The sequence below is a fragment of the Homalodisca vitripennis genome, chromosome 5 (assembly GCF_021130785.1).
Source record: "Homalodisca vitripennis isolate AUS2020 chromosome 5, UT_GWSS_2.1, whole genome shotgun sequence".
In the NCBI taxonomy this organism is placed as follows: domain Eukaryota; kingdom Metazoa; phylum Arthropoda; class Insecta; order Hemiptera; family Cicadellidae; genus Homalodisca; species Homalodisca vitripennis.
Genome location: NC_060211.1, coordinates 111595230 through 111621138, shown reverse-complemented (window position 1 = coordinate 111621138; position 25909 = coordinate 111595230). Strand labels below are relative to the sequence as shown.

General features: G+C 33.2%; 2 protein-coding genes across 3 annotated transcripts in view; one reads left to right on the top strand and one right to left on the bottom strand.

The window, feature by feature from the left end:
- LOC124362706 (tetraspanin-9-like) overlaps window positions 1-4872 on the bottom strand; it is a 64680-nt gene extending 59808 nt beyond the window's left edge. Inside the window, exon 1 of the mRNA XM_046817424.1 lies at window positions 4702-4872. The gene's annotated coding sequence lies outside the window, so the exon portion shown is untranslated. The remainder of the gene's footprint in view (window positions 1-4701) is intronic.
- Window positions 1359-24737, top strand: LOC124362705 (probable serine hydrolase). 2 transcript variants are annotated; one of them, XM_046817422.1, is made up of 3 exons: window positions 1359-1634; window positions 19054-19190; window positions 21566-24737. In XM_046817422.1, the coding sequence occupies exons 1-3, from the start codon at window positions 1591-1593 to the stop codon at window positions 22408-22410; spliced, it is 1026 nt and encodes a 341-aa protein (XP_046673378.1). In that variant the 5' UTR covers window positions 1359-1590; the 3' UTR covers window positions 22411-24737. The 2 variants fall into 2 exon arrangements, with proteins under 2 accessions (XP_046673378.1, XP_046673379.1); XM_046817423.1 differs by lacking the exon at window positions 1359-1634 and adding an exon at window positions 15045-15104.
- Window positions 24738-25909: the final 1172 nt, after the last annotated feature.

Here is a 25909-nt window from a genome sequence, read left to right as displayed (position 1 = left end):
TCAAAGCCGTCGCACTTACAGACCTAAAACGACTGACCATAGCTACATAGTTTTATGTGTAACAGCAAGATAGGATTATCAGCATATCTGGTTTATTTACAATAAAAAATAGTGAAGTAAGGTTATATAACGCAAGTACAGTTCTATAACTTGTAAGCCATCGAAGTTGGTGTATTTCTAATGCTACCAGGCATATAAATATAAATAGTGTTGATCATGAAAATTGTAGCCAATTAATGTTTGCAATGTTTTGAACGTTTTTCATTGACTACGTAAATACTCTATCAAGAGACAAAAACATATAATTTTTAGCAATCTGACAACTACCCCTCTTCACCCATATCAACTCCCCCTCTCACCTTGTTTTGCAAAGAGTTACAAAAACGCCTAAGGTACCCAAACAAAGGTTGTATGAAGATGTTTGAAGTGTTGTTTCAAACTCCATAATATCTGCCACAACTTTATGCATTCATTCTAAACTATCTCATGTATTTGAACCACTAAAAAGATCTAAAAAGAAAAGAAGCGTTTTATTATTTTTAAAGCTAAGATCAAAGAAACTAAACCAGATATTTAAAGATCCATACATAATTTTGATCCTAAGTACTTACAAAATAACCATGTAAAATTTCAAAGTTGTATCCCGAAAATTGCCAAAACACTCGTTTTGCGAATAAAGCATGAATAAATTCTATTTCCAAAAATAGACCGTTTTATAAAATATAGTTTTACGTTTTATAACCGAAATAAAATACACCTATCTTATAGTTTTATTTTATCTTACTTTCGGAAGGTTTTTTTTAAGAAGCACTGCAATGATATGAGGCATGTTTTTGGTACGTTTACATGCTTCCACTGCCACTTTAGGTATAAAATTATCAACTTTACTGAAGTCAAAAAAGAAAATTGTACACAATTCGTTTATTACCAACTGTCAAAACACAGATAAACAACAATTAGGGTAAATTTTTCGTTTACCTAGAAAAAGAGAGATAAAATATAGCATAACAATACTAAATTAGATTCACTACTAATATAAAACATGTACTCGTATGCTAAACCGGAATCGAAGTTCTGGTCGCGCAAATCGAAATCCAAGTGTCAACGCGAATTCAAAATTATTTTTCTCATTGAAATATATGTACATTCATGTAATATTTGTATTGTTCTCATAAAGGAAGACCTCAAATTTTAAACAAGAAAACCACGATCTCAATTTTATAAGCAATGCGTCCTTTTTCAACGAGACCTCCCCTTAATCGTTTGTAGTGAAGACCAAACACTGTTTGTCATATATCTTGTGATGTTGATTAAAGAGTGGAATAAATGTTGGGTTAGTTTCTAGTAGCGTTCATTTCCTTTACTTTCTTCTGATACAGGACTGCGGTCGGTGCAGGCCGGAAGCTGTGGGAGAGCGCGGTCCGGTCCAGACTCTGCGTGGGCATCCGGTTGGCGTTCTTGGGTTCGGCTATTAGCACCTGGAGTCATATTTGTCGGCCGCCATCGTCAAACTTTCCGGAGCCGAACTCATAGAACATTTCAGAACAATGGACAACCAGTGAATTCGGTTATAAGTCAGGACTTAAAAGCATGGCCGCCTACATCAAGAATGAAGGAAGACGTCACAAACTAAGGTACGCCCCTATCTACTTTGCAGCCAACACAGCTCGCTACGCTCGCTAATATCCCACTACACGAGTCCTTTCATACTTCATACAAAAGTGATGTGTCATAAACGAAAGTTACCAGGAGATTCAAGCACAAGTTATCACATACATTTGTAGAATTTTTAATAAACCCCAATTCAAAGTTGTCCGAAAGATACATACAATACTAAACTCTCAAATTTTATTATACTCCGTTGATACAAAGGAGGGAAATTATAGTTAACTGTTTATAGAATATCCAGTTATTCTAAAACATTTCAAGGGCACCACGTGCGTTTAGATATTCAATAGTTATTAGCCAACTTAATATTGGTCTTCAATATACTCTAATGTATATTTTGTAACTGATATATTCCATAACACATACGATAGTATCGTACTGTACTATTAAAACTGTCGGGAACGTAGTTTTCATTCAATGTCATAAAATTTATTTATCAATGGTTTGTTCTTAGTTTAAAAATTTGTTATCTGATGTAATCCAACCTCTACGTCTTTAAAAAGATGACGTATTCACATTCCTTATGGCAAGGGGGATGCTATGAAATTATTTTTTTGTAAATTTATTTTTCCAGGTAAAGCCCCAAATTGCAATAAGGAAATATGATACTAACAAAACTTTAGGTTAACCAGAACATTATTATTTCAGTTACTTATTGTAGGACTTTTTTATGCATTCTACTTGTTTTATTCTCTTGTTGACTGTTGCTCAAAAATGTTCTTTTTATTTATTTTGGAATAAATATTATACCTTTTTAATGGTATTTTTATTTTTTTATGGCATTTTTAAAAGTTTAAGGCATACCCTAACATACAAATATTTTTAATGATGTAAATTCCAATCAATTGTCAATGTAATTAATTCTCGTGAATTCTGTTGTATTCGCCTCTCTTTTTTACAGTAAAATAATTGGAAAGGTGCACGTTTAAAAGCGAGAAAAATACATATGAACACAATAGCGACACAGTGAAATCAATCATCCTTATCTTCAAAACAATAGCTCATTACATTAGCATTGTTCTTAGCGTGGTTATATTGATCCATTGTTGACTGTCCCACTCGATACGGTAGTGAGTCGGTGAGTTAGAGAAAATGTTGATAAAAATATATATATATAAACGAAGACGTGCTGTATCTATACATTAATAGTTACCGTACTACAGCTTACTAAAAGTAATAACAAAATGAAATAAGAAATTCGCTAGTTTTAGACTGTCTAGAAATACTTAACGGTACTATTATTAGGTATACGTTTCAACAATTTCTATAAACAATAGCATAACTCGTGCTTTTTTCTACAAATGCATAAATCGTACAGTAAAAAACGGAAAAATATATCCTTCTCATCTTTACTTAATTCAACTTTACGCTTGTGTTCACGTATTGTGTTTTATCTTGGTTGGTTGCACATGTACATTACTTCTAGAGGTTAGAGAAGAGTGCTTTCCTTAGCTGACGTACGATTGACGTACAGTCGACGTACAGGGGACACTTACATAAGTGACCTTGCCTGCTCTGGAGTGTGGACTCACTCGACCTGACATGATCTTCATCTCAGCTGTCACTTCAAGGTCCTCATCTGTAAATCTCTGCCTCCTCACCACCCGGATACTGTAGGCAGTGGTTGCTCTACGACTGTCTTACGTGAGGTGAATTAAACATTCCATTAACAGAGGAGCACAAGCAGTTTCCTCGTCTTCCAGAATGCTCAGTTTCTCCGTGTCTAATTCCAGACATTATTGTGGGGAGAAAACATTTGAGCTCGGCTCATCAGAACGATTAAAGGAGAAAGCGTACTCGAAATTACTAAACCTTCTACCGAACCGCAGAGGAGCATTTTTTCCGAGACATTATCTACCGTGGTGACGCTTACAGCAGCGGCAATTAGCAGCACAACCTAGAGTTTGTAACCATAAAATTAACGGTGTCAAATTCAATTAATGCGTTTCTCGGCGTCAACAAACCTTGGGCGCTACCCAAACAATGGTAGGAATGGTGCCAAAAATGTCACGGCGGCGTCGTTCTCTTCAGGAGAATTGCAAAACCGAAGTAATATAGACACGAAAATTATCTACATCTCGGTACTGATATGACCTAACATGTCATAAAGTTAAGCAAATAAAGATTATGCATACGTAGGCCTACTGTCTCACCGAACCTACTGATAACGCACAGTGTATGTAGACCTGCTGGAAATGCTAACATTTACAGACAAATACTTTTCTTATGAACGTTTTACGAACGTTGAGTTCACCAAAAGTATCTGCCAGAGTAAAACTTTATACAATGGCGTAGCCAAGGCGGGTTAACAGGTGGTGCGATGTAGTGTAGTGTAGATGTGGTGTATTCGTATGTCGAACACAATCGAAAAATGTACGCTATGCCAATTGTACAGTTCTAAGCCAGCCACTTTATTCAAATAACTCAAAACTTGCTAATGCAATTTTATTAAGCCTGGTCGTTTATCCATACTATGTAAAAACTCCTGATAAAATACCTCACCCTTTGCCCCATTAATAATTATATAAATCAACGAGAAAAAGGTGGAATTTAAATTTATTTGAGCTTTGATGTGTTATGTACTGTTCTCAATAACTGGTATTCATGATATATTGCTGTGTATATTGAATCATAGGCGATTGCAAGTACAGCAAATTGCGTAAACATCTTGTAGCGGAGTAAGCAATATCAATGATTGCAATATTATTACACTGCATATGAACTAATATCCATAATGATGCTTACAATATTATGCCTTGAACAAGTTTTCTCAAATTTTAAACATTTTGGATTAATGACAAGTTAACAATATCATAAATACGGTCTTAATATGTCTACCAATAGTATTCTTCATTAAAATTCAAAAAGTGAAGAAGATAGTAAGTTATATAGTCCACAAGTTTCATGCTGATTATGGTACTGTCTATGTACTATAGTATTTAGATTTTAAAATTGTCAAAACACATTGTTAAAAATGAAAATAAAGCCAGCATAAATAAACGCAATGTTTAAAAAATACAACTTACTACTTACATGACAGAAATACACACACAGAAATACGTCTATATTAAATCACATCTCAAACACGTCTTATTGAGTTGATGAAACCGTTTTCGTAAACAAATTGTACACGTACAAACTTTGAACCACGCGTTCGAGCCGGGCGACTGACGGCCGGCAACTGCTGATGTTGATTTGCCGCGCGCCGATCTCACTGCTGCCAACAGAACAAAAAATATCTCAGCTGTACTACACTGCAAATCATTGTTGCGTAGGAACCATTATCTTTTCCTTTCGTAGGGAATATCGATAAAGGAATACAAAACGTTTCTCTACGCAGTGCATTAAACCATAACATAACATTATTATCATACGTAATTAAGCAATAAATATGCAGACAAAAGGAATTTTCTATGATCTATTTTCACGAACTAGGCCTACACATAAATTCAAATATATCGTGCAGTATTTAAGAAATTAAAATCCGTGAATCGTATATTTAGTATTATGAATTATTAGAGATAAACTTTATACAGAGTTATCAACAATCAAATAGTGAACTACAAATTAACAGGATATTAATATAATTGATATGTAAATTAAATGAATCTAAATAAGAAAACAGAATGATGATATTTCAATAAATAAAAGTATTTTTTTTATGTAAAAACACTATTTTTATGTCCAATTAGGTTTTATTTTATTTTAAAGAGATGTATATTTAAATATGTATAAATCTAAATAAAACTTGAATATTTGAATAAAAATACTTTGTAATTGTTTTTTCTTGTTTTAATATTCAGAGGGTATAAGAATGAATAGACACATAATATACTTATTATCACCACTGATAATGATAGTGGCGAATTAAAAACGCCTTCAATTTGTTATATGTTTATCTAGTGAATTCTCAGAAACCACAGAACCGAAAAGCGTGAAATTTTGCAACAATTCATGTTGACTAACAGTGATTACGAAGAAACGGGTTTGCTTTCCGATTTCAGTGTTACCCTCTGGTAAAGTTAGAAGCCAATAAAATTTTATTATGTACAAATTTTCATGATACACGAAAGGTCTCATGTACATCAAAAGGTGGTCACGGTTAGGGCTTCCCACCCACTGCCCTTAATGTTTCAACATAAAGTATTTAGATTTTCTGATCTACTAACTCAGATGTATTGTACTTTTGCTTCTAAATTATTGTCTATAATACGTACTCATTTAGACCCTGATTCGCTACAACTACAGGCCTCCGCCCAGTAGCCTTTAACGTTTTACCTGGAGTTTGTATTAAACAAGTTTTTATATTTATTATAAACCATTATTGATTCATAAGTGGTTTCTGTGTATATAGATGTCTACCATAATAACCCAGGAATACTTATATATAATTTAAAAGCGATTTGCGTATGTTGTCCCTGGTACGACGGAAATGCGTGAGGAGCCGCGGGTAACAGCTATAATCTATATATTTATAAATTCCTCCCGTTAACAACAACGCCTCTAATCTGCGAGACAAAATACTATAGAGAGATAATCACTACCTAGTTATGTTACCATGACTTTAAGTTATATTTGTTTACAGGGTATAAAATCTAAATCTCTTGAAATAGAGATAATGTAACACAACGATTAACCGTTGAAAAATGATTTTAACTAAGTAAATAAAGAATATGGTTGACAACAGTCATAAATAGGGCATCATAATGTTTTACATCTTGACTTACAGTTTCGCTTTAGAATAATTAATTATACTCCTATGCTAACCTCGGCAGTTTTGTGTAGGTGGATATCAAGAATTGTGGTAGGTTATCGTGTTGGCCGTGGAAAGAAATAAATATTTTAATTTACTACATAAATGTTAAAAATATGGCTAACCGTTATTATATTAATTTCATTCAACAATTTAGAATATAAAAAATGGAATCTAAATTAGTCCTCTAAATAAGTCAGCACAAGCTCGTGTTTCTTACTTCAAAATGGAATCCACCGGGACTAGTGTGTTTGGTTTCGTCTAATAAAACTTTTCGTTACGAATGAAAAATTACACGATAGAATACTGCAGTAAAAATTTCAATATTCAATATGTAGTGTGAAAATATAAACGTTACTATTTATGGTTTGGAAATTTATAAAAGCAGACTAAATAAAAAATACAAATATTTTACTTTGTAAAATACTTCATTTTTGTGAGACAATGTCTTCACATGAAATTTTAAGTTAAATTAAGTTTAGATGCCAATTTAAGGAAATTAAATTAGCTGGCTTGTGTATGTTACACTTCCTTGAGATTTCTCAAAAGGAATCTGCTGCAATAAATCCAAAGCAATCTGCTGGAAATAGCAGATGACAACTGGACATGTGACATAAAAGAGCAGCTGCGATTGGTCCATTGATTGAATAAACATAGGCTTTGAAGGAAACTCACTTACTTTTTAGTTATCAGTTTTATATTTAATGGAAGAAAGCATTGTTTTGACTCAAACTAATCATTAAATCTCGTGTGATTCAACACAGAGAATAGTAATCAGCCAATTATGAATTTTTTTTTTTTTTTTGAGAAATCATTTTTTGAATGCTTGCTTCTCGACTGTAAACCTTTAATGTATAAGTACAATAAAAAGTTCTGTATCATACAGTGATGAAGTAGAACATTTTTAAGTTTTACACATTTTTATATTATCTGATTTTTAAACTGAAATGGAGGAAGTCCTACGACACTGGACAGTGATGCGGAGTTTGTATCGAAAGTAATGAAGGCTGTTGTAGCTGAACGTTTTCAATATTATTTCTTATTATCTTTTTCACGAGCAAATTCAATTGAGCTATATTAATTTCAGTGTATTGGGTGGAAGGGGCTATTCCTATGGACGCGTACACTAATAATCGTTTAATTTTAGCGGATTAATATACAATTCAGGAAGCATTATATACCCAGTAAATATACTTAAGAAAAAATGTAATCGGTGTTGTATATTTGTACCCGAGAGTAGTTTCCGAGAGTCTTTTGGAACCTATATAAGTTTTGTAAACAAAGCAAAATCGAAAGGTGCGTTGTTTGTACTAGAACAAAAATTTTAAAATATGACATTTACTTTGCAAATGGCTTGTAGTATTTGTAAGCTGTGTTTTAAAGGAAAATGTTGTTAGTTTCCTTATATACAGATGGAAACCTCAGCAAAGGGAACTCGCCTAGCTACCTATGACTAGTCCCCATCGCAGTGAGGTAGTTAAAGAAGGCGGACGAATTTGAAAATTTATATGAAATATGTCAGATTCGTGTCCTTAGATTAATTTTAGTTATTCAATACCACACCAATTACATATTGTGGTTATTAAAGATTGATATTGTGGTATACTATTGTGGCGAAAAAACCTTTAAAGCTAAAGCAAATCTGATATAATATAATTTAAATTGTAAAAATAATTAAATAGATTCAGCTTTCATTCATAGTAAAAGAATGTGCTACATGAGCAAGTTTTTCATTCCAAGTACACAGAATTGTTCAGAATTTTTTGTTTTAGTATTTTCACACGCCGCTGGTAGGTCTGCAACCGGCCTGAGTTTCAACTGGCCGAGACTCTCGTTTGTTAATTAATTTAGTTTAAGGCTCTACATGAGCGTTTGTTGATCATCGTGAATCAGGAAAGTAAAGTCAATGGCAACGGAACACGCAACTCACAATGGAGGTTGAAGAAGGTGTTGTGAAGATTGGCGGGTAATTTTTGTGACTGGCGGTAGAGTCTTCTGCAGTTAGTACTGGAATAGTTGCCAGTGGAAAGTCCCGTAGAATTGAATCACATGTTATAGTGCCAGGTAAAGGATGACTAAGCTGTTCCTCAACTCTGTGCTTTCGTTTATTGTTCAGCACTACAATATTAGTTTAGGAAATCATTTTGGAGATACTCGATTGAAGAATTTAGTTCCATCCACCGACTGCATTCCCCTTAAAATTCATTGTTAACTCATTCTGGTTAATGGCAGTTAAGGGCACTAAGCTTTCCAAAGACTTTGTTCCAAAGAACAAATAATAGACTTTATTGTTCTAGATATAAAATGCGCTTTCTGATCATAACTGGAATTATTTGTTAACCAGATGACGTTGATAAGATAATATATTATTGCCAATTAATGAAGGCCTAAAAGAAATGCATTCTATTACCACAGTTGGATGTTGTTTTCCAGAAACTAGTTACGTATCCTAATCAAAATCTGATTGAACTTCTTCGCTTCGTATTCTTATCCGATTAAGAATATCAGGCATAGAGGTACATGTCGTTGGGGCACTGCTACAAGACATCTGTGGATAAAAATCCAGCACCATAAAAAATCATTACCTATAGAAAAAAATCACTTTCATGGGCCAAAATATTGGTATAAGTGTTTTCACACGGCTCAGCCATCGCGGGTATTTTAATTGAAAATAAAACATTAATAAATATATTGAATTTAGCAATGTGTTGCTAAATATCAAATATGTTTAGATTTTAGATCAGGTTGTTCAATGACAAAAACTATAATAGTCAAGTAGAACGTAAACAATAATCAGAGTGCCGCTACGCTGTTCGGCTACGCGTTACATTCTCGTAAAAAGTATAAAATGGGCTTTATAAACCAGGCAATGTTAAGAAGCTCTGAAAAACAAGCCGGCCTCCAAGGAGTTGGATGGCAAGAAGTTCAATACTCTCCCGGCCCACGGCATTCGACAACAAAACGCGTCTCAATTCGCTTGGCGGTGTGCCGAGCGAGGCCTGTATCGAGATAACGGTTCATCTGACAAAAAAGGCTTGAAAATGTAGTCTTTTATCTAGTACATTCTCATTAGATTTTTCCTGGTCAAGAAATAATGAAATTGGCACAGTACATTTTTAACTTCACTTTTAGGCCTAAAATAGATTTGAATTAAAACAGTGGTATAACATTATTCCGTAACGTTTTTTACGTATATATATATATATATATATATATATATATATATATATATATATATATATATATATACAATATAAAAGCTTCTAGATTTGGTTATCTAAAATATCATATACATTTCAACTTAATATTCGTGGCGCTTTTTGTTGACAACAGCTGGGGGCGAGTGAGACTTGGACTTCTTTCCACTCAGCGATTTCGTGGATCAGCTTGTTTTTGCTCCATTGAAAGCGCAATCTGTATTTATTTCACCTGAGGATGTAACAAGTTTAATTATTGTATTATTTGGTTTAATTCGATCTCACCAATATTCAGTAGGAGTTGTGCAATAACCCACCTAAAATTTTAGTATAAAATTTATGCTCTCACAAGTTATTAATTGTCATTGTAATTTCAAGTGTTGTATTAAATATATTGTCTTCAACAATTTTAAATCTATTTTGAATGAGATTAATATTCAAGAGGAGACTGATCCTCTTTTTTGTAACACTACGACTAAGAGTTTCATTAAAAACTTATTTCTGAGTTATAAGGCTACGACTGCTTGATGCAGGAAAATATCCTTGGACAATCTTTCTTAATATACAGTCACTTGTACATTTCTCTCCTAGAAATATTTGGCCATTTAAAAATATGATTGATATCCTATATAGTTAAATTTTGCACTTTAGAAGATCTTTGGTTGTGGTTAATTGTTACATTTACAGGAAGGGTGATTTCAAAACATTGTGGGTTTTCTGATTGTATTATAATTGACCTAACGTTTATTAATAATTTTTTACATACATTTTTTGAATTTGACATCAAGCAATCATTTATTATACCTTCAATTCACACAACGATTTGTAAACAATGTTGTTTTTGTGTCTTTGGAAGGAAGGGATGCCAATGTAAGTTCTTTTCCCGGTTGAAATATAGCTTAGATACGTATCTGTTTACATATGGTGACCGGGCCTACAATAGTCATTTTTTTGTTATGCTTCAGCTATAGGCTCTACTGGTGTACCACCGAATGGAATGCTAGCATATATTTATTAATTATTTAAGGCTTGGTGTTTATATTCATTAATTTAAAACCAGTTACTACAAATTAACTAATGTAATTATTATCAATTTACTTTCTTTACAGTTCTTTTTTTAAGTACTGTCAGTGTGAATTATCATGTTTGACATATTTTCTATGGAAGGTACTTATCATTATATACACTGCATTAAAACTGTTTATCTTAGTCCTTTACCTTTTAATATAATTTTTATACTGATTGAAAATAAAACAATTTGAAACTGATAAAAATCGTTCAAGACGTGGAGTGTAACATATGTACAACAAACAGAAGAATAATTATTGGGTTGACCTCATTTAGCGTTTATAAATTTGGTATTGGTGCCTCTGGGTACTGGTACATAGAGTCTGCTGATTTCACTGAGCTTGGGAGTGCACAACAGCAGAATGGTAAGTTCTTGGTAGTCATATTGTTGTAAGACTCTATATAGTTTAATCCTTTTTTGTGCAAAAACCTGTAATCCTCTCAGAGCCGGATTTATACAATACAGGCACCTATACTCATACCTGTGTTGCGGGCCTTGGACTCGTGTTTTGAGGGTATGGAATATCCCCCAATGATAGGAGAGTCTGGGACTCCTTCCCCCGAGAAAATTTGAACAATTAAGTATAAAATGATGATTTTTAAAGGAATATTGCGCTAAATATTATATACTGTATGGTTTGATAATATTAATGATTTATCAGTTATAACATACAGTTTGTATCCATATGAATAAGGAAAATTTACGACAGTAGACAACTTTAATGTCTTTAATTTATAACTGATGTTATTTTAGGTAAAGATAAGCAACATTATTAAACATAACTTAACACTTTAATTTAGTTTGGTAAGTCATCAACAATAGTCAATATTAAGTATTTATGAATAAATCTTTAAACACAAATTAAATGTACTACAAATCATGTTCATTTCAGTCACTCGCTGATTGGTTTCCGTCTAAGCGCCTTCGTAATGAAGCCGTTTATGATTGTCTGAACAAGATTAGAACGTGTTTCAAGTTTTCGTAAGGGCTTATACTAATGTCTCAGTGCGAGCTGCTACCCCACCCCCTAGTAGTGATGGCGATGAAGAAAATAATGCTCAAGATGGTATCTATCACGTTACAGTTTAAATTTCTAAAGTGTGTTATTATAAATACCCGAGAAAGGTAACAGATAAAAGGTATACGAGAGTTAAAATACGATGTTTGTATCTCTAAGCTGAGTTGTGTTTTAGTTTATTTTATTTTAATTAACCTCAGCAAAAAGTTCGGGGCACTGCAGGTGGCCATTGACTATCTTCAGGTGTAAAAGAACATCAGCCGCGACACTAGGCAAGTAATGGAAGATTTAATTAAAATTCGCTAGTTAAAATTTGCACAGGAACATCCATATAGTTGTAGCCAGTTCAGACATCGCCCAGACGAACAAAGCGACGCTGGAAAGCCTCCAATCTATCCTTGGCGCATTTGGTGTAAGGAGACCAAACAGGATTAGCGAATGCCACAAGCTTTCTAACAAATGAGCAGTACAGGGATCTCAGAGACACTGGATTGTTAATTCTTCTTGAAAATCTAGATATAAAACCAAGCATCTTGTTGGCCTGATTACAGATACTGTCAATGTGCCCTGAAAACCCCAAGCCACAGTCAAATTGAACACCTAAGTCTTTAATCCTCTGAGATCTCAGAATTTGGATGTTGGAGAGGAGGTATGTAAACAGCAAGGGAGTTTGGATCACGTGAAATGTTACAGTATAACATTTAGTTGGATTAACAGATACGAGGTGTGATCAAAAAGTTCCAGGACTGAATTTTTATACATTTATTCATACAACATACAGGTTATTCGAATTTGTCTCCTTCAAAGTACTCCCCTTGGGAAGCTACACACTTTTCCCACCGGTGTTTCCACTGATCAAAGGCCCCAGAAAACACTTCTTTTGTAAAGGTGTTTAGCAGCTCCGTCGTTTTTTTCTTTAATTTCGTCAACTGTTTGAAATCTTCGTCCTTTCAGGGGTCTTTTGAGCTTCGGGAAGAAAAAAAAGTTTGCTGGAGCCAGGTCAGGTGAGTAGGGGGGACTGAGGAATGACAGTCATTGCGTTTTTACACAAAAGTCACGGATAACTAATTCAGAGGAGCATTGTCATGGTGAAGGACCCAATCACCACTTTGCCACAGCTCAGGTCTCTTTCTTGTCACAGCATTACGCAATTTTCTGAGGGTTTCAAGATAAACAAAACGATTAATTGTTTGACCTTGTGGAAGGAATTCATAGTAGGCGACACCTTTACAGTCAAAGAAAACCGTAAGCATGACCATCACATTTGATTTGACCTGACGTGCTTTCTTGGGTCTTGGGGAGCCTTTCGATATCCATTGTGATGATTGGGCTTTTGTTTCCACATCGTAACCAAAAACCCATGTCTCGTCTCCCGTAATGACATGATCCAAGAAGCTTTTGTTGTCATTTGCCTTTTGAAGAAGTTCCTAAGAAACAGGAATTCGGTGTTGTTTTTGGTCTTCAGTCAACAGTTTTGGCACAAACTTTGCTGCAACACGACGCATTTGAAGTTTTTCAGTTAAGATTTCCTGACATGACCTAAATGAAATGTTACACTCTTCTGCCATTTCACGGATTGTTAGTCGACGGTCTGATCGTACGAGAAGCGTTCACTTTAACAACATTGTCATCATTGATTGACGTTGAAGGGCGTCCGGAACGAGCATCGTCGTCTGTGGATGTTCGGCCATCTTTAAACCTTTTGAACCACTGATGGCAGCATGATCGGCTTAGACATTCTTCACCAAAAGCCTCTTGTAACTTCAAAAAGGTTTCAGAAAACGTTTTGTTCAGTTTCACACAAAACTTTACACAAACACGTTGCTCTTCTTTCACATTCACTTTCATTAAAAAAAAAAAAAAAAAAAAAAAAAAAAAAAAAAAAATTGCCAAACTCTATAAAACTAATCTCAAACAAACTGTGCTAATGTTACTTTCAGTGATGTTATGATTGATCTGCAAACACAGCTGTGTTACTGTTGAGTCAGGGAATACAATGCTGCCAACCTCATCGCTGTGAGACATTGCATTCCCATAGTATATAAAAAGTCCTGGAACTTTTTGATCACACCTCGTATCTTTTTACGTGTACACCATCCCCTTTCAACCAGGCATCGCGTAGGTCTCTGCAGTTCTCAACCATGGATATCTCAGAGAAGATTTTTAAATCATCAGCGAACTCCAACACCTTGGCCTGAACTACCAAAAGGAGATCATTGAAGAGGCATGAGCCTAGTATCGGGCCTTGTGGAACCCTAGTAGATTGAAAGAACTGAGAAGATGTCACGGCGCCGATATTGATAACAAGAGTTCGATCACTGATATAATTAACCACCTAAGAGAGTAGGAGCAATACCGTAACCCTTCAACTTTGACAAAAGAATAGTGTGATCGACTTTGTCGAAGGCCTTTTCCATATCAATGTAGATAGCGTCGACGTGATTTTACTTGTGGAAGGCAGATAATGCGGATTCCTAGAAGAGCAAGGGGTTGGAAACTGCAGATCTTCCACGTACAACGTTATGATGGGAAGGATGGATTAAATTAGAAAAATGAAAATTGAGTCTGTACACTATGATGCTCTCAAACACCTTACCAATTGCAGGGATAATGGTTATCGAGTGATAATTCCTTACATTGCAGGGACGAATAATAAATCCATTCTTCAATGCTCCAGGAAAGACACCTTTACTCGATGATTCATTGAACATGCAGTGCGTGAGGAGGCTCAGTTAGAAGGGTCCGGTGATGGAAAAGTACTGAAGGCGAGACATTGTCAAGACTAGTTCCCTTGCTGATATCCAAGTGCTCAAATTGAGTAAAATCTCGTTCTTAGTGACTTTGATGTTGTTGAGACAGTCAAGGGCAGGGTTGTTGAATGTAGAGGCATTCAATGAAGGAGGAGAAAACACTGCACTTAAGTAGCTGGAGAAAAGCTCACATTTGCTTGAGTTGTCTATGGCTTGATCACCATGGAGAATCAAGTAGGAGAGCATGCTAAAGCATTTTTCCGTGCAATTAACTAGACTCAAGAAGGCACGATGGTTTGAGGAGATGTTTTCTTCCACTTGTGAAAAGTGTTGCCTGTAACATTCCCAATACAATGTAGTTGAAAAATCAATAAATTGTAGGTGAAAACAGCTTAACTTGACATGTAATACAGAACTGATCGAATCATTGATTAATGACAAATAATTGATTATAATACAAATAAACAAAACGCCCATGCTAATCTATACGGCATTGAACGATCCGAAAGCATTCCAAACACATCTGATGCAAATATCCAAGTTCGCGTGTGGAAGCGGAAAGAAAACATATGATTGTAATCAGCTCTCGGCGGGCTGGACCAGTGAAGTCAAGTTAAGTTATCACTGTCAACAATTAAAACAGAATGAGGTTAGTTTGGTATACACGGTAAAGTATATAATTATCTAACAACCACATGAGAGCTGGATAGAGACAAATTTATATGTTACTTAAGAAGGGCCTACAGTTCTTTTTAATTTTCCAAAATCTAAAGACTTAAGGTCTCCAATAAAAACAACTTTGACCTAACCTGTGATAACAAGATAAATACTAGTCCCCTAATATTGTTCAATTAAGTAGAACGTCAGTTATCTCAGATTATCCCATAAGACCTTGAAAAATAAATAATATAATACTTTCAGAAAGGAAGGATCTTTTTCTTTATTTTAGATTTTAGAAAATTGAACCCTGTGACAGTGATGTCACTAACTGAGTCTCAAAGATCCTCATGATTTATTATTGAATGTGGTTGCAGTGCATTAAGCGGCCACCAACACAATCGAATCAACTATCTGTGATAAATATCTAAACTATCGAAATATAATACCATTAACCTGTAGATATTCATAGTTGAACATTGCCAGCTATTGTTACAGCTGCAGTATAATAACCGTCCAACACTCGAATGATTGATATTTATGATTATCGAGTCATTGATATTCTGTATAAATAATCTTTGAAGTTATATCAAAGTGGTAAAGAATCTTCTATATAACTACTTAAGGGTAGGGTACGATAAGCGGACCCAGTTTTTTATATCGAAGAATGTAATCATCGATACCTAATATTCGCATCTCAAATCCTAGACTATCAATCAATATAAAAGTATCTATAGTCCTCAATAACAATCATATGTTTTAAATTAAAATATATGGATTTAATATTTACATTTACAGTGATGAAACAAATTATTATAAGCAAAATTAGAAAAACTAAAGAAGACCATATTTGCTCCTCTCACAGTTACAGTTGTTTCTTTCCCACAAATTTCACATAATGGATTTTTCGGTACAAGTCCAGCATGTTGAAGCCACGTAAAACATGTCTTATCATCTTTTAAAGCAATGTCGTACATAGTTTTCTAAAATTGACTGCCATTTTTAATAATCAAATGTTACTTATATGTAAAATTGAAATATTACCTTACATGTATTATTTGAAAGTGTTTACAGCTGTTGATATAGATTATTTAAGTTACCGTATTTGTTCAAAATCAGTTATAGGCTATATTTAATTAATCAGTATCGATTGATTGTATCGGTGGTTATGATTAAGTAATATCGTTTGCCAATTTCGATATAAAAAACCGGGTCCGCTTATCGTACCCTACCCCTACTTAAACCAAATTTCATTATAGGGATTTCAAATTACAGTATAAAAATTAATAGGCTAATGTTATAGTGAATAAAAAAACTGTCCAGGCTTTGTGTATTTGTAAAATATAACAACAGAAACAGTTTAACATTTTCTTACTTTTTTACTCTTTTGAAGGATAAACGTGTCTTAACACCTTATGACACAAATAAAACATGTACATAACCATAGTACTTGTGGCCATTTCAGATGGGCAGTATTAGTGTTAGTAACCCATTACTGGGATACTCTTACTTCAGTAACATTTGTGCTGAATGATTTGGTGTTTTCATATCTACTTTCTGGTTTTAGGTTACTCAGTAACTAGTAAAAGTTAAGGATATTTCGTGCAAGCAATGGGGCTAGGAATTGAAATATTACACTATGCAATGTAGTTATGCGATATAAGTAGGTTTAGATTAGGTTTTCGTAAATATGTTACTAGTAGTACCAAAGTTAAAGATAACCTTGACAAACGTTCACATGATCTGAGCTTGAATTTGAATACTATCACAAGGCATGTCTTTATTTTTTTGCCAGAAGTGCAGGATGGCGCAATCGAAGCCAACTTTAATGGCCAGGGGCATTTCTGATCGATACTTTTCCGACCTCAGATCACATACCAGATCGTCCAACTTCTTCAGATTACGTTGGATGATCTAGAACGTGATCTAAGGTTGAGAAGTGTCAATGGAAATGCTCCTGGCCATCAGTGCGGCCTTTGGCACCACTCCACACTTTTGGTGTAAAAAAAACATCTCTCATGATAGTACCCAAATTCAAGCTCAGATTATATGATTGTTTTGAAGAGTTATCGTCTAAGTTTTTATGTTTATAACAAGTACGTATGTATAGAGGCATTTTAAATTATAGTAGATAAAATAATTGTGCTGTATAGTGAAAATTTGAACAAACCATTTTATTACTTTATCAGTATATTGAAGTGAGATATAAAGGTACCTGAGAATACAAAAGAAGAGAACCAAGACCAGATAAGACCCTTTAAGAAACCTGGGAGAGCTTAAAGTGTGAATTTTACCTGAAGAAAGAAAAGTTTTACAACAGTCAGGTCTGAAAAATGTATAGATTGTCTCATTTGTAGGGGAATACACTGCAATCTGCGATCAGTGCAATACCAACAATAGAGCAGAACTGGAGACAGACAATTTATATTAATTGCTTACAAAAAGTAAAACTAATATTTTCTTTGAGTGATTGACTCTGGACATAATAATTTTTATTGCTTTATTTTATAATAAACTAACCTATACATTTGCATTAATTGTATTTTGTGAGTTAAATTTTTTTTAAATATATTGTAATATTATTTATGATAATACGGTTTAACTTTTATTGATATATTTTCTAATATGTTTTGTAATTTGAAAAGAGTGGATAAAACTTATTTTATTGTATACACTGTATACAAACTTTTATTTGTTCAGTATAGGAACTAAACAAAATTCTAATACCTTTATATAAAAGTTTAATGTGAAGATACTTCTTCAGTAGCCTATGTAAGGAGAACTTTGTAAATAGGTTTTATTAAATAAATAAAACATTCATTAAATAAAAACCATGGAAAATACAAAAAATCAAGTAACAAATAAAAGCTAAATATGAAAGCTAATACATAAAGTAAAAAATGTATAGTGGGTGAGAGCCATGCTCACCTCTCGACCATCCGTGTCAACTATCCCACCTCGACCAACCCTAAATTAAGATATATATCAAGTTTGAGGGAGATATTGTCTGGTACATACTGATTTGATCTAGGTCAAGATCATTGGATCGCATGGCGGGGCACACAAACGCAACCTTTTATGTGGTTTGTTGGTACTTGCTTTATTCATAACTTTATCTTGTGATATTTTTAGCTCTCAAGCATTCTTGTGATTTGACCATCTAGATTTTTTAAATTTTACAGGTCGATGCTATCTCAAGATATGTTTTTCGTTGTCAGCATTTGGCTGAGACAGCCTGTGTTTGTGATATTTTTAGCTCTCAAGCATTCTTTGTGATCAGATCAAGTAAATTTTTTTAATTTTACTGGTCGATACTATCTTGAGATATGTTTTTCGTTTGTCAGCATTTAACTGAGACAGCCTGTGCTAATTGCCAGTGGCATTACTGTCAGCTACTCAACGTACAACTAATAGTTCCTTTTTCATTGTTTATCTTATGACAGCTGTAGTGTGCTCTGAATGGGTGGCCTCAGTATAAGTAAAATTTACCTTAGTACCAGTGTCAGTATGACAGGACGTTTCAAGAACATCCACAAAGGTTAAATACAAAATTAATATCTGGAGTGGTAAAATACGTATCACATTGTTATACATTCATTCTTCCTGGAAAAAGAATACAATACTATGTTTAAATGGATGGTAATGACAAATAAAAAATTTGTAGAACATTAAAAGAGGAATTACTTTTATTGCGCTGAGCATTATTTCTCCTACATCTGTGCTATGTGGTACTTGATCTTGTTTTCCCGTTAACCAATTTTGTATTGGCTATTACTGACTTTAGCTGACTTAAGTTATAATTTGAATCTTAAAAAATTCATATATACAAGTATTAAAACCTTTCTTATCTCAAAAAGTGTTTGATAATTCAATTGAATTAAACAATATTTTAAAAAGAAATGTAAGTGATTTGTTAGTTAATTTATTGTATTTATTTACAGAATTCTTAGCAATAAACCCAGAGTTTTTCGACTGTACAAACAGTTAGTCAGAGAACTTCATTTGTCAAGAGCATGCAGATTGAATATAAATAAGGTCACTGAAGTTCGGATTCCTGTTCCGTGGGGTCACATTGCAGGTGAGCCAACATCCAGCAATAAGGAAAAAGTGTCAGCTATCCGCAGTTAATACTAATACTAATATAAGGAAGGGTAATGTGATGTAATCTTCTTTGTGTGTTGCTGTACTTAAAATCCATATTACTTGCTTGGGCAATTAAGTAATCTCAGTTCAAGTGGTTTTAAAAGGCTTGCTGCTTCCTTTTTCTTTGTTGAGATAAATTAGTTTATTAGTGAAGTTTCAAAATAGTAGCTGTAAAAAGTGGTAATATTTTCACTGTTGCATGGGACCTGTAGCGACTTGAGTGAGGCCAGCCAACATAGTAGTTAGGTGTATCCACCACAGTCATCGTGTTCAGTGGTATAAAAATTTATAAGTGGACACGGTAACTAAAATATAATAGTTAATTGATTCCAACAGAGTATAGTATGAGTCCTCCTACATGTTTTCGACAATATTTGATTTGATAAAAGTTTTAGAATAGCGATCATTTAAGTTATGTATGTGGAACAGTTAGAATGTATTTCTATAATTCTGCCTTCTATGAACTTTTATAAATATTACTCAGTTTACATTCTTTACAATGTATAAAAAAACAATACTTTGTTCTGATATGTGTAAATGTATGTATGTGTAATTGCATGCTTTAAAGCTTCTCTTGTCCACAGTAAGTCCCAAAATAGTATAATCAATGATAGTTAACACAAAAAAATTTGATTTAGTGCTACCTTGGATAAATTTGTGAACCAGAATTATACCTTGAAAACTGTCAAATGAAGAAAAGTGTATTATGAGTTGAATTGTGGTGACCAGTGCCGCATTTCCCTATAGGCCCACTAGGCCCAGGCCTAGGGCGCAAAATTTTAGGGGGCGCATAAATTTTAAAGTACACAAAAGAAAAAAGTTGCGGCGGCGGGTGGTGTTGGCGCTCGGCGGGGCGGGTGGCCAAGGTCAACTAGGTCCGGGGTGCGACGTTGACTCATTCATTGGTTCATTGCTTTTATTTATTCAAAACACTCCTATATATGTATATATACTATTATATATATATACATATATATATATTATTGTAATTATCTTTCATCAAAATTACGTAATTAAGAAATTTACTGGATTTCTACGTCAGTGTAATCAGAGTCCTCTGGGGGGGGGGGGGGGGGGCGCTCTGGTCTGTAGGCCTAGGGGCGCCGAATTTGTAAATGCGGCCCTGGTGGTGACAGGTTTCAAGAAACTCAGTAGTCAAGAGTAAAGGACTAATATTAATGAGGAACTTATGATTAATTTTTTATTATAAACTGGTGTAGAATGTCATTGTTTTGAAAAAGTTTAGTATATGATCTTAAAATATAAATTTAAATGTATGGAAAACAATCTATTCCATTAAATCTAGTTATTTTGAAGTATGGGGGAATTATATCAATTGCACAATTTGAACAAAATATGTAAACTGAAGTTAGCACAGCAATTTATTTAGCCTTGCTATAATCAACACAATGCTGATTCTATGCTAATTAAAATTGTAAAAGAGAGCCATATATGTTATTTTTGGAATTAAAAACACTAAATTTCCTTTATTCTTCAATAACATAATCTTAAAATTACTGTGTATTTACATATTAAAGTCTACAACTTTTCTAACATTCTTTTTCCACACTTGTTGTTCTAGTCTATCACTTCACACTTATACATTGAGACATACAAACAGTCTAGTTATAAATGTCTTGGACAACTTTTGATCAGAACCAAACACAGACTTTTGCAACAACAATTTAAACTTTCTTCTATTTTCTCCTAAATCAGATTATGACAATGAGCAATTTCTATTCTAAAGTATTAAATTGCTTTACTTACAAACATTACTTACACAATTAAATTCTTGAAATATTTCAATATGGCATAGAGAACCATTTCATTTGGTAACAGAAGTTAAACTGAAAATAAATATCACAATTTTAATGAAAAACAGAGTTATAGTTTTAAATAATTTTTTTCAAAATGAAATCGAATTCTTGCAGATTTAAATTTTGTGAAACCACATTTGATTGATTCAAATCATATCTAATAGATTGTATTGAATATGTCTAAATTTAAAGCAACAATAACATCTGCTTTATGGAGTTCATCCAGTCTGTATCTTGGGCCTTCTACTCTTTTTCTTTTTGTTTAATTAATTCTATTTATTTGCCATCAGTATAATTGATTATTTGATTAATTAGTTGGTTATAACAGTGAAAGTTCTAAAATTTATATTTTAAAAATTGTTAGAAGACTAAAAAGCTTCTAGATTGCTCATTTAATAATTTACCTTTTTTTCAGAAAAATATTAATAAGTTTGTATTTTTAAGGTTTATTTACTGAAAAGGGTATGAAATTTAGTTGTGCTATTGGTTATAGGCAAATGGTGGGGAGACACCAGCAAACAACCTATTCTGGCTCTTCATGGATGGCAGGATAATGCAGGAACTTTTGATCCACTTTTCGAATTACTCCCAGAATCTACGCCAATTCTTGCCATTGACTCCCCTGGTCATGGTTTCTCATCACACTATCCTGAAGCAATGCTTTATCATAATGCTAATTACATCATGGTTTGTCAACGTGTTAAGAAGTATTTCAAATGGGAAGAAAAGCTCAACTTCTTGGCTCATTCAGAAGGTGGAGTTATAGCATTTTTGTATTCGTCTATATATCCAGAATTCGTAAACTCTCTCATTACATTGGATGTTATCAAACCATTTGCTTCAGAAGATGGGGAAATGATAAAGCTTGGCAAATACATAGATACTAGTGTTACAAAGTCAAGAAGAGACCCTAGTGAAAACCCAAAATACTCCATTGAAGAAATTCAAGATCGGTGGCTCAAAGGAAGTAGGGGATCATTAACTCTTGATGCAGTAAATATATTGATGAGGAGAGGAGTTATGTTTCATCAGGAGTCAGGCAAATATACACTCACAAGAGATCCTAAAGTAAAAATTCACTCTCTTCAACGTTTGGATGAAAACCAAAGTCTTGAGATGGCACGTAATTTAAAATGTCATTATTTAGTATTGCGTACTACTGAAGGAAAATTTTTTGATTATTCCCTGAAAAACTCTCCAGGTTTCATCAATACAGTTACTGAGTCAGCCAAGTCTTTCAAGCTGGTTAATGTTGAAGGTCCTCATCATGTACATTTAACAAACCCTGAAAGAGTTGCCCCTATCATTATCGAATTCTATAGGAATATTAAGTTATAACACTATACATGAAAAATAATGTAAAATATTCTAATATTAATATGCTACTATCATGTCCAGAGTGTAAGTTAATTTGTAATTTGGTTAGGGTTTTATACTGTTTTGGGCAGTATTTATATGAAACTGTATGTTGACAGGCATACATTATATAATTTGTATTATATTGTAAATAGTGATTTGTAGTAAGGAAAGAGAGAATCATAATATTAATTTTATGTTGTATATTGATCTGATATTCTGCAACCATGAACATTTTTTCTACGGCTTATAGTTTGCCAGAAACTCAAGAGGTTTAGGTAACCTTTATGCCCTGACGTGCAAACACTGTCATAAGCACAGCTCGGCCTGTCTGCTGTCGCTTTTATTTTGATGACACACATACGAGGCCTTAGTTTGCTAAGTGCTAAAGAAATGTCATTGATTGAAAGAGTCTTAAATGTAATTAACTGCTCTGTGTAAACATTGTATTATGACAACAAAACTATGTATTAAATTAATTTACTATTATTATAAATTTGTTTATACTTATAGTCTTGAAAGCAAAGTGTAAGTTTGATAGTAACAAAATTTATTGTATCAATAAAATTGTTTCTGGAGTCCCTGTTGAGCATAGAGTAAGACCATTAAAAGTTTTAGGAAAAATATAGTTTTAACTGTACATTTTAGTAAATATCAAGCATTTTCGTTCAGCAAAAAATTATTAACAATATAATAATATCGTTATGTTTTTGTAACTTTATAATATATAGTAATTATTTGCTTTATTATCAGGTGTTTGTTGAAATAAAGTCTAACGACTTATATCACAAAGTTTAGTTGATCATTAAACCCTTTTTTTCTAAGATACGTCAGGAACGTTTTATTCATTTCATGTTTGGACCCTTTTTGAATGAAATATTAAATGCAGAATTAAAACATTATAAGAATATTGACCTAAAATTAAAATTTGTAAAGTTAACAGTTTGAGAACTAAAGCTTAATATGTGCTTAATTGAAATAAAAGTTACGTTATGATTTAAGCAGGGCTGCATGTGTGACAATGTGTGCACGTTTGGGGTAGCCTAAACCTCTGGGGCTCTTGTGTCTCCAGACAAACTATAGTCCAACAAGTGAGAGATCTGAATTTGAATCCTGGCGGAGTAGTAACATTTCGTGAACCAATCTTTATTTAAATAATATATATATTTCCAAACTTTATTGTAAATGTAGGGTGTTAATTTATTTTAAAATATTCTTATTAAATAGGTTTGTTTTAGTTCTTCACTTCAACTAAAATTTGAAACAAATCATAAACAATGAGTTTTGTGTAGACAAAGAAAATCCTTTAGTATTTGTATATTTTTAATTTTTTAAACCTTGGTTTGATGTATAAATTTATGTGTTTTTGAAGTAGTCATAAATAAAATATGTCAAAATAGTTATTGGCCTCAAAAACCAGTTGTTTTTTTAAATTTAATTTTTATATATATAGTTATATTAAAGGCATTTTTAACTTAGTAAAAAATATAGGTACTAGAAGTAATATTCAATATAAATTTGTAGATAGTATAATTCTGAAAAGAAAAAGATGAAAAACCAACATTTGTTACAATGCTTCTAACCAAAAATAGAATGACTTCAGTGCAGTGACGTAGCTACTCAGTGCGGAAGTTTGTTGTGTCACCCCATTGAAAGTAAAAAGCAACAAATTTTATATGATTAAGATCATGGATATAATTTATTTTTTTCTTTTTATCATCTATCACTATAGAATAATACATGTTTAACAATTCACGCCAACCGAACACAACACACTTCACGAAACAAATGAAAAATTTTTCAACTGAAACGTCAAAGATTGCTAGTATGCGACGGGGAATCCCCCACGACAGCGTCAGGCTCTTTTGCGGCAATTCCCAAATTATACATAGAGCTGATTTAGTGCTAGTGGAGAAATCCCCGAAAAAGAAATTTTTGTGCTAGCGATTTATTAATTTTGTTTGTTTGTACATTGTTCTTAAAGTTGAGAGACCGAGTGAGTGTCACCCCAAAAAAGGTGACACCCAGTGCGGCCTGCCCCCGGCGCCCTCCCTTTGCTACGCCACTGCTTCAGTGGAATGCTATAATTTCTACTATTTTAATTCCTGGTGCAGGGGCTCTACGGGCTACAGACAAAAGTTAGGTAAATGGGTTAAAGATGGATTTTTTGTTATGATTATTAAGATTGCAGTTTACCATTTTATATTCTTGTGTGCAACAAGTACAAATATAAAAAATTTCAGTTTTTAAGAGAACTATTGATAGGTGTAATGAAAGTCATACCTTGCCATTTTAAATTTAAACTATTTCAAAAAATGGAAATGAGCTGAAAAGTGACAACTAACATGCTTTTAGAAAGAGTACTCTTTGGTAACTTTGGATAAAAATTTGGATTTACTTAAGTTTTTTTACAAGGCAATAACTGTGAAATCGTACAACTTTGAAATTATGGACCACTCTGTGTATACTAAGCAAAAACTTTTTTTCAAAATGATTAATAATGAGTGGAGACCTTTAAAATGAGGTATGGCTGAACCTACCTTTACATTGAAAATGTTTAAAAAATGATCCCTACTCCTCCATTGAGGATGTTAAAAATTGTTTTCTAAATTCTTCGGGATCAAAATATGGGGGTTTTCGATAAAACAAAGAGATAAGTTTGTAGGTTCAGCCGCTATACTTCCTGGATGGGTGGTCGGTCTCACTCTGTATTTGGCTTAAAATGTATCTCACAATTGTGTTTTATGACACAATCATGACTTTATTTAAGAGATACAATATTGATCGCACAGAGAAGAGACTACAGTAAGAGGCTTATAGCTGTGTCTGCGACCTTGGTCAGTGATGGTGGTGGTGAACTGCATAACATTAGATACTAGAAGTAATATTCAATATCAATTTGTAGATAATATAATTTTGAAAAGCAATAAAAACCAACATTAGTTACAAGTGCCATTGTGTTCTGACATCGATATGAGGAGAGGGAGCACCGAGTATCACTTGCCATGCATCAGTGTCAGTGAAATTTTAAAATTTGTATGAATTTTCTTCATTATATTTTATATTTTGACTATACATAGCTTAGAGAAATAACAATCTAAATAATAAACTGTCAAAAATTAATCTGTGTACGATAAAAATATAACAGTATTGCAAAACAATAACAGCCAGTTTCTTACATTTTTCATTGAAATTGATATATTATGATAGAATTCAATGAGAGTTCAGAGTATTTGGGTATGTTTTCAGGTAGATCTTTGTTTTTACACTTGTACTATTCACAGTCAAAAATCAACCAGCAATCATTAAATACAGTGTAGTGCAGGATTGGGTAATGACTCTTACACAAATTTATTATATATTTTATAATAATTATTATACATACAGTTCCAAATGAAATCAATATAACTTCAAATCTACTACTTCCAAAATAATAAAACAAAGTTTTTTTTGGGCATGCTAAAAGATAACAAGTAAGCTA